This window comes from Benincasa hispida, chromosome 4 (assembly GCF_009727055.1).
Source record: "Benincasa hispida cultivar B227 chromosome 4, ASM972705v1, whole genome shotgun sequence".
Taxonomy (NCBI): domain Eukaryota; kingdom Viridiplantae; phylum Streptophyta; class Magnoliopsida; order Cucurbitales; family Cucurbitaceae; genus Benincasa; species Benincasa hispida.
The window spans coordinates 67,537,432-67,547,696 of record NC_052352.1 but is presented as its reverse complement, the minus strand read 5'-3'; the positions used below and the strand labels follow the sequence as shown (position 1 = coordinate 67,547,696).

Genomic DNA, 10,265 nt, shown 5'->3' with positions numbered 1-10,265 from the left:
AATGAAGGAAAAAAAATTATCAATTACAAACTTTCTAGGTAATTTTACAAAGTCTTCAAATGGAAAGTATTATCGAAATTGCATGTGTTGTTTCAAGGAATTCAACAAGAAAATTATTCCCTACCAAGAACCGCCAAGAAAAATTAAAGTTGGCTGAATCAATCCTACTCGCAATTTAAAAAATATAAAATTATTTTATTTAATTTAAATTTTTAATTGGCTTTAAAATCCAGCTATGAATATGTATATATATATGTGCATATATATATACACATCCATCCACACACTTTATTGGACAGATTGTAAACGAAGAAAGCATATAAAGGGCTGAAAATTTTGGCATTGAAAATAAGAAGAAGCAAAATGTTGAAGCAAATGTTGGATTATGCTTTCCAAGTTTCATCATGCATTTCCTTGCAGCCCAAATCCAAGCTTCATTTTGAAAGGTCCTATTCATTTCCAACACAATTTTTCGTTTACTTTCATTCTTTAACCTTTTCACTTTGATTTTCTTTTTATATCTTATTCTGATTGTCACCTGCTATCATCAAACGTCAATTGTGATGTACATTGAAATTTGAGTTTTACTATATGTTGTTATTCTTTTTATTGTGGATTTTAACAAAAATGACCAAATATATATATTTAACAATGTATTTAAACTAAGAAATAAGATGTCGATTCAACTTAATTTAGTTGTTGATTTGATTAATGCAGTTTGAAGCACGTGAAGGAGAATAAAAGTGGTAAGATAGAGCAAACCTTCTTTTTAGATATATGAAAGCTTATTTGTTGGCCATTATTTTACCATATGCATAGCTACTTAATGAATAATGTAAGAAAGTAGATGAACTCATCGAGACTATTTTATTTATCTCTCTATCAATCTCTTATTGAACATGTTAACACAACTAAGCATTTCAATTAATAGTTGAATATATTTCTTAATGATTCTTTTATCCACTAATAACTCGTTTGAAGTTGGTGTGTATTGTCTACTTGGTCTCTCGTGTTTGAAACGTTATATTTTGAGTTGTGATGTTTGAAATTGATTGACAATTTTTTTAGCTAAATTGACTATTAACAAATAAATAACTTGACATGTACTCAATGATTAGATTTGTCGAGTTGACAAATTATATTAATTTTTTTTATTGAACAAGTTGAGGGGCAACTCTTTCCTTTTAATTTATAATTCTCTAAAAAAAATTCTTGTTGAGTATCATAAATGTAATAGTAAAGGACCGAATCATCAAATTTTAGAATGATAATTAATGTTTTAATTTGATCTCATTTCACTAAATTATGTTTTGATTTGACCTTAAATTTATGATACAGATTGTGATATAGTTTATCAAAACTTAAATTGGAAATGAATTTAAAAATAAAGATTGTGACACTTTATCAAAGCTTAAAATGCAATTTGTTGAAATTAAAATAGTTTTAAGATAAAGACTTATCCATTCTTCTACTGAGTTTGAGATGATGGTTAATAGTTTTGAAATGTAAAAAAGGTGGGGATTTGGAATTTTGAATGTGATTGACGTGGAACGGTATGTTGACACGTGTAGGTCACTGCACAAAAGTCATGCGAAGCGTCAATATGGAAAACTTGAGGACTGGATATTTATTCCCTGAGGTACTCACTCATACGTTACGATAAGCCCACGATATGGTGTACTTTTTTTATTATTCAATTTAAGACCATTGCAAAAATCGCGCCAAAAGTACGATGCAAATTCAATTTAAGATAAAAATCTTACCTAATTATAATTGTACTTTTAAATTTTTAATTATAAAAATTGGACTCCAAATTTTTAAAAATGTTAAAATTTGATCTTTAAATTTATAATAAATATAGTAGACCTACAAATGATAAAATTAAATGAACTTTCAAATTTATACGATCATTACTATTTATATAATTATGAAAATTTGAGGGTTTAATTTTAACTCTTATATAAATTTGAGGGTTCAATATTTTAAAATTAAAAATTTAAGAGTATTATTGTAACTACTATTATACTTTAAGAGTGACTTTTGTAATTTGTCCTTTAGAAAGTTGCAGTTCAATTTGTAGAATATTTTATATTTGAGATTATATTATAAAGTTTTCTTTAGAAAGGGAAATGAAAATGCTGATAATTATTTTTATTCTTTGTTATAAAAAAATTAATGGTCTCCATTTTTATTTTTTAAAAGAAAAATCATTCGATTTTTTTTTTCGTACAATGTTGATCAAGCTTTTGTTCCGCCCTTTGGCAGTTTTGATCCAGTTTTTGAAGCATAAAAATTAAGAACGAAAAAAAATCATACTTGTTTATCTTTTAGATTTTTTTTTTTTTTTAAAAAAAGCATTTTTGAAATAAATTATTTTCAAATTAATCATTACTAATTTCAATGTCATTTGATAGGGGTATTTAAAAAACCTGATAATCCAAAAAAAATCGATCAACTCAACTTAACTCGTGCTGTTTGATTTGAGTTATCAAGTCATTTGAGTTAGAAAATTTTATGGGTTGAGTTGGTTTATGATTACACCTAATATAACCTAACCAACCCGAACTTATAATTAACTTTAAAACATATTTTTTTCATTTATAATACACATTTATATATATATATATATATATATATATTATATATATATATATATATATATATATATATTTAGTTCTATATAATTTTATTATTTTTTTGAATATTTTACTCTCCAACTCTTAAAAATAGTTTTTTATTTAATTTTATTATTTTTTGAATAATTTACTCCCAACAACTCTTAAAAATAGGTTTTTAGCATTTTGAAAATTTTTACATATTTACCTCTTACTTATTTTTAGAACGAAATTTTAAATAAATAATCCGCGTAATTCAAACTAATCCAACACAAATATTTTATAGTTGGGTTGGGTTTATTTTTTAATATAAGTTATTTAGGTTGAAAAATTTACAAAACAATTGGATTGAATCTAAAAAGTCATTAACCCAACTTACAAAGATCCCTAGTCATTGATTTAAAATCCTAAATGTTATTAATTAATTGAATTTATATAAACAAATAATAAGGACTTGGGTGGCTGAATTATTTTTAAACTTATTATCTTTTGCGTAGTTTTCAAAATTCATAAGTTGCATATCTATTGATAACAACTTATGCGTGATTTCTTCCTTCACATCATGAAGTTAAAAAGAAATTGAACCAATTATATATATATATATATATATATATATATATGTCAGATGAAGACGTGTAAAATGCTTCCTATGCAAAAGTAAAAATATGTATGTAGGTGGACTTCAGTTTTAGTACCAATACGACATCGTTTTAATTGTGCTTTTTTTGAAACAGATAGCTAGACGAGAATATGAACATTCTCAAAAGTATCCAAATGCAGAGATAATTAAACTCGGAATAGGTGACACTTCAGAGCCTATACCAGACTGTATTACATCAGCCATGGCAAAAGTAATCATCATTCTATTTTTATCAATCTTTACATGCATATATAAATCGTTTTTTTCCCTAATATGCGTTTTTAAATATTCGATTCCTCTCTATATTTAGATCAATAAAATATAAAATTGACGAGTAAAAATGGGTAGGTCACAAAAATACAAGTGATGCTAAACGAGCCTGGCTCAATAACATTGAACATACTTTCATGTCTAGAGATCGATGTCCAATCCCCTACACAGTTGTTGAACTCTCTCTATCTCTCTCTCTCTATATATATAATATTATTTTCGATTATAAAATTATGGTTTGCCAAGATAATTGTTTAATAACCATGAGCTGTAAAATTACGACTCGAAATAAACAAAAAGACATGTGACAAAACTCAACTTTTTAACTCATTCTATTAAAAGTCTCACTTTTAAGCCAATCAATCTAAAAAAAAAAAAAAAAAAAAAACCTTCAATAATTCTTGAAGTTTTTTTTTAATATATATTTCAAATTCAAATTTTCAACGTTGAAAAAAATATATTAAAGACAAATTTCAATTTCATGCTTGCAATGGGATGCTGAGTTCGAGCATGCATTGTAAATGAATAAATAAATAAAAACAAAAAAAAAAAGACTAACGACATGCATTTTCAAATATGAATAACGTGCTTAATTAAATCCCATGGTCAATATTGGGATGCCAACACCAATAATTATAATTATTGTTTTCCATTTTTATCCTTTTTTATTTGGTAAATTACACATGAAATTGTATCATTCCATTGTGCCTACACACTTGGTTGACTTGACTCCTTAAATATTGTTTGAAGTTTTTCCTTATATTACTTTTCCTTTTTCCAATTATATTATTGAATTCTCATTTTTTTTTTCTTAAAATATTTCTATATCATTTGCTATTTCTTTTAAAAAGAATATTTTATCTACTATATATATGTTAAAATATTTTCTGTGTTAACTAGATTAAATAGCTTTTTTTTCTTTTATAACATATGGGAATAAAGATTCAAATCGATATTTCGATATAATGTTTTAAGTAATCCAACTATCCTCAAAATTGTTAAATAAAAATACACAATTTTAACGGTCTAAAGAATAGAGTAATTATTTTAAATGGTAAAATTATTGAAAATATTTTTAAGTATAACAAAATATCACTACTGTGTATCACTATCCGTGTGTGGTAGGGATGAGGAAAATCTCTGTAGGATCGGATCCCACAGGTACCTACGCCGAATCCTCGATTTGATCGAGGACGAGGGTCAAACTTGGGACACAAAAAGGTCCCTGGTTAGGGATGGGGAGGATATCCCGCCCCATCCCCATCTTGAATATTTTTAATTATATATATAATGTTTTAATATATACATAAAACAAGCTACTATTTATATATAATCATTGACCTTTTTTTTTTTTGTTTAATTCCATTTGATAACATAATTAAACTTCAAATTTTTATTAAATTTATAATAAACAATCTATAATATTTTTTTAGTTATTAATTTAATAAATAAAACAATAATAATACTAATTTATTAACTAAAATATTTATAATTTCAATATGAATATCAAATTTTAAATAAATAAAATAACAATTAAAAATGAAAATATGAATGGAGAATTTTTTCCAAGGGACCTGATCTCCGAAGGGAGATTTCCCGACCTCGACTTCTCAAAATGGGGAATGGAACAAAGACGGAGATAAAAAATCCGCATGAGGACAGAGATGAACAATCCCCTGCCTACCCTCTTGCCAATCCTATATCGTGATTTAGGTAGTGATATTTTACTATATTTATAAATAAGTTGTTTATTTCTTTTTATTATTATTTGAAATAGTCCTAAAGAATAGACTTTAGAAACTCATATCGAAATTTAAGTTTTTTTTTAATATATATTTTTAAAAACATAACTTTATAAAAAATTTGCTACATAAATAGACACAATGAAGGCCTTAATCATTTTAATGCAGCAAGCACTAGATCTGTCAACTGTCAAAGGCTACAGTGGGTATGGAGATGAGCAGGGTAACAAGGTAAATTCCATAACCTATTTTTAACATAAAATAAAATACTATTGTAATTTAATTAACCAATTAATTTTTTTTGGCCAATTTTGAATTTTCTTTAGGCACTGAGAAAAAGAATTGCTGAAAAGTTTTACAAAAACATGTGCATAAAGGGGGAAGAAGTCTTTGTCTCTGATGGAGCTCAATGTGACATCTCTCGCCTTCAGGTATTTGTAATTTATAAATAAATTTATTATATAAATAATAAATATAATTTTTTAAAGCAAAAAAATATATATTTTGGTCCCTAAATTTTTGTATTTTCTAACTTGAATTTTGACTTTAGTTTTCATGTGATCATAGATTTCATTATTTTACGCTTTTATCCTTGGATTTCTACTAATATTCACTTTAGTATTTGGCTTTAATTTTCAGTTAATTGATTTAAAATAATTATAATTTAAAAAATTTAACTAATTCTAATATTGATGAAAAATTAGAAAAACTAATTTAATTATAATTGTTATAATTATTTTAAATTAATAAAAAAAAGTAACACTGTGACTAGAAGTGAATATTTAATTAACAGTGTTCTTGAAACTATAAAGACCAAATTGAAACAAAGTCCAAAAGTAAAATTGTAACATTTTTTTAAATTAGGAACTAAATAAAAATTAAACTCGAGACTCAAGGATTAAGTTGTAACATTTTGAAATATATGGACCAAATAGAAACAAAACTCCAAAACATAAATATTCTTTTTTATTTATTTATTTTAAATATAACATCTAACTTTTCGGTGTCTTTGATATGCAAATTATTAACAAATATTAATTCAAGGGTAATTACTTTAAATGTAAATCTGCTGAAAATATTTTAAGTAGAGCAAAATGTTACTCAGTGATAGACTACGATAAACATTAATCTAATCATTGATACTGATAGACGTTGATAGACCACAATACAATGATATTTTGCTATATTTATAAACGAATTGACATATTTCAAGTTCATGTAGGTGTAAAATTATTTTTAAAGTATTTTGTTTATACGAAAATTTGAAAATAAAACACACTAATGTTTGGATGAACTGATTTGTAGATGCTTTTAGGGTCACACGTAACGGTGGCTGTACAGGATCCTTCTTTCCCCGTAAGTTTTCTACTACATATATGGAGAATAAATGAACTCATTTGACTATGAATCTAATAAGTAATTATATATTTATTAATATAAATAAGACTTTGACAATTAATATGTCAACGCATAAGGAGAAAAAAACAAGCAATTTGCTAATATTATTTAACATGTCCACACACATGACTGATATTGTGTGTGTGAGTGAGAATGGTTGTTGGTTGTTATAATTTTAATGAATTTGTTTGGTATCTATCATATAACACACACGTTTTAAGTTAGAAACTTGTTTGAATATTGAGTAAAGGAGGGTAGCTTGTCAAAATTAAAAAATGTATATATACATTAATTATGTTTCGTTGGATTATTCTTTCATTTTTTCATTTTAAATTTTTAAAAATTAAATCTATTTTCTCTCAAATTTTTACAATGTTTTGTATTTTCTTAAAGTACAATGATTGAATTCTTAGCCAACTTTCAAACTATATTTTTTAGTTTTCAAATTTTGACTTGGTTTTTTTAACAATTGATAAAAAGTAGATAACGAAGAAGAAATTTAAAGGTGGAAATAGTGTTAATATACTTAATTTTCAAAAATAAAAAAACAAAATCTAAATGATTACCATACGGAACCAAAATATTTAAAGCATAATGTCAACAAAATAAGTTAAACTATATAAGTTTCTATCTAAACTTTTAGAATGAGTTGCTTTACCGTCTCAGTGTTCTAATTAGTCCATTTATCGATGACAATTTTCTATTTAGAAAATATCTTTCATTAGTTTATTTATGGCTAAATTACATTTTAGGAGAGGAGATTCAAAGTAACTATAAATCTATTAGTTATTAACCGATACTATAAATCAGATGAACTATGTTGAATTTGACGGTTTGAATAGTTATTAATTCATTTTTTATTAGGAAATTTGGAAGGAACTGTGTTGAATTTGAAAAAAAAAAAAAAGGTTAGACAAAATAAATTAAACTAAATTCGTTTCCTCTTAAATGTTTAGGATGAGTTTCTTTACAATCTCATGCTTTATAAATGTTCCCATTAGTCCATTAACAAACAATTTTGTATTTAGAAAATATTTTTCATTAACTTATTTATGGTTAAATTTTAGAAGAGATTCAAGCCTGAATTTATTTGATCACTAATATATACTATATTTCACAGTTTGAATAATTATTAATTCCTAAAAAATATTAAAGGCTTATTAGATTTCTTATTATGGTTTATAATTAAAATTTAGTTCCTATTGCACCAAATTTACGATTTAACCCCTAACAATACATTGGGACAGGCATACATAGATTCAAGCGTGATTTTCGGACGAGCGGGGGACGTACAAGGGCAAAACGGTAAATACGAGAGAATAGTGTACATGGAATGTAACCCAGACAACGGGTTTTTTCCAGATTTATCAAACACTCCCAGAACAGATATTATCTTCTTCTGCTCTCCGAACAATCCCACCGGAACCGCCGCCTCGGCCGCCCAACTCCGCCGCCTCGTCGACTTCGCCACTGCCAATGGTTCTATCATCGTCTACGATTCCTCCTACGCCGCTTACATCTCCGACGGCAGCCCTACCTCCATCTTCCAAATTCCTGGAGCCAAACAGGCACTAATTTTCACCAAATTAAATTCTACGCCCTAATTTTTCGCTTTACATTTTCCTTAAATTGACGCCGATCATCCTCGATTTGTCTCTTGCAGGTCGCAATTGAAATATCGTCCTTCTCCAAATTCGCAGGCTTCACCGGGGTCCGCCTCGGATGGACGGTGGTCCCGGAGGAGCTATCGTACTCGAATGGATTTCCAATCATAAAGGATTACGATCGAATCGTCCGTACGTGCTTCAATGGCGCCTCCAACATTGTTCAGGCCGGTGGCCTTGCTTGCCTTTCCACTGAAGGTTTTCAGGTAAATAAAAACTTAGATCTCCAAATCTTCCCGTAACCATGGCTCCACCGCCTGCGGCAGTTCCGGTAAATTCAAAAGTTTCTATATTTCAAAACGATCGTCGTATCTCGGCCGCCTCCGAGATTTGAATAAAAAGATTCTTCTGGACTTTCTCGATGCAAAATGAACATCGAGATTCTCTTATTTTTTTTTCAAATATTTCGTAATCTTTACCAATTATACACCAAATCTTAGGTTTTTTTTTTTTTTAAAAAAAAAATTTCTTCAAATTCATTTATCTTTCGCCTAATTTCTCTTTCAATTATTTGAAATATCAGATTTTGTAAAAATATATGAAACAACAATGTGAATCCTACACCCAATTTATATTCACCCGAATTCTCAAATTGATAAATTTTGGAAAGGTTTAGGATCTTTGTGAATCTTTGTATGTTAACTTTTAAAAAAAATCTCAGTTGGCCAGTCTCAATCGAAACTACTTATGAGAGTGAAATTTAAAAAGGGTTATTTCGGACGATTTCAATTTCTCTAACACCGATCTGATTGATTGAGTTCAGGCAGTGAGCAATGTGTTAAATAACTACAAGGAGAACGCCAAGATTTTGGCAGAGGCCTTCCGAGGTCTGGGAATGGAGGTTTATGGAGGCCAAAACGCACCGTATCTGTGGGTGCATTTTCCAGGATCAAGCTCGTGGGAGATATTTGCAGAGATTTTGGAGAAGACACACATCGTGACGATTCCGGGAAGGGGATTTGGTCCCCGCGGTGAGTCGTATATACGAGTCAGTTCTTTCGGCCATAGAGAAACCATTCTAGAAGCTTCCCAGCGGCTCACAAGTCTTGGCAAATTAAACTTCAATTGGGTGAGAGAATAATTTAATGGATTTTCTCGAGCCGTTAAAACTTTATATTATAATTTTAAAATTTTCGTTATGATAAAAGTGAAAATTAAATAAATAAGTGAGAAATGTTTTCTTCTTGAGAGAAAACTCTAGTAATAGTTAATAAAGTTTAATGTAATCTTATTATGTTTCATAATGTAATACAATTGCTATTTGTCCCTTTAGAAATTGAACAATTATATTATTAATTTTTGGCGTGGGATTTTGGACTGAGTAAGAATAAGAACCACAAGTTTATAATTTACAACAATAAAAATGCATGGACTTGTTTTCATTTAAAATGTCAAATTAATGTACAACACTTCTTAAAAAATGGAAACATTTTTTTATACAACCAAACAAAAACCAAAATAACTAGGAATGATTCAAAGAAGTTAAAGAATCAGTCATTTTGAGGAATATAACAATACTTTTCCTAAGATGTAGCATAAGTGGTCATCCAAATATCTTCGAAAATATTTAAGATTTCAACGAAAGGATGATTCTTCTTGTTAAGTATATTAATGACAAAGAATGGATCCCATAATTGAGGCCAACTTTAAGCCTTTAACACTGTCGCTGCCTCAACTCCTATCGCAGACAAATCTTAATCATGGAACCAGTAGGAAGCTGCTAATATAAACATAGAATCGTCAAGTTTCACAATCCCAAAACCAATTTTGTCCATCCCCTCTCGACATGAGGTATCATTATAAATCACACATGAGCTAGACTAACCAAACAAGGATTCCCCTTTAATACAGCCCTGAGAACCTAGACAAATGAATTCAATCTCGAATATTGATTGACGTAATCAATAATCCATTAACATTGAAGTGGAACAGGAGC

At 28.1% G+C, this 10,265-nt stretch overlaps 1 protein-coding gene across 1 annotated transcript; it reads left to right on the top strand.

Moving 5' to 3' along the window:
- The first annotated feature begins 287 nt into the window (after positions 1-287).
- Positions 288-9,601, top strand: LOC120075255 (aminotransferase ALD1, chloroplastic-like). The gene is made up of 10 exons (XM_039028472.1): positions 288-446; positions 718-746; positions 1,572-1,639; positions 3,350-3,466; positions 5,436-5,498; positions 5,594-5,698; positions 6,573-6,623; positions 7,913-8,233; positions 8,329-8,535; positions 9,093-9,601. The coding sequence occupies exons 1-10, from the start codon at positions 364-366 to the stop codon at positions 9,408-9,410; spliced, it is 1,362 nt and encodes a 453-aa protein (XP_038884400.1). The 5' UTR covers positions 288-363; the 3' UTR covers positions 9,411-9,601.
- The last annotated feature ends 664 nt before the right edge of the window (positions 9,602-10,265 follow it).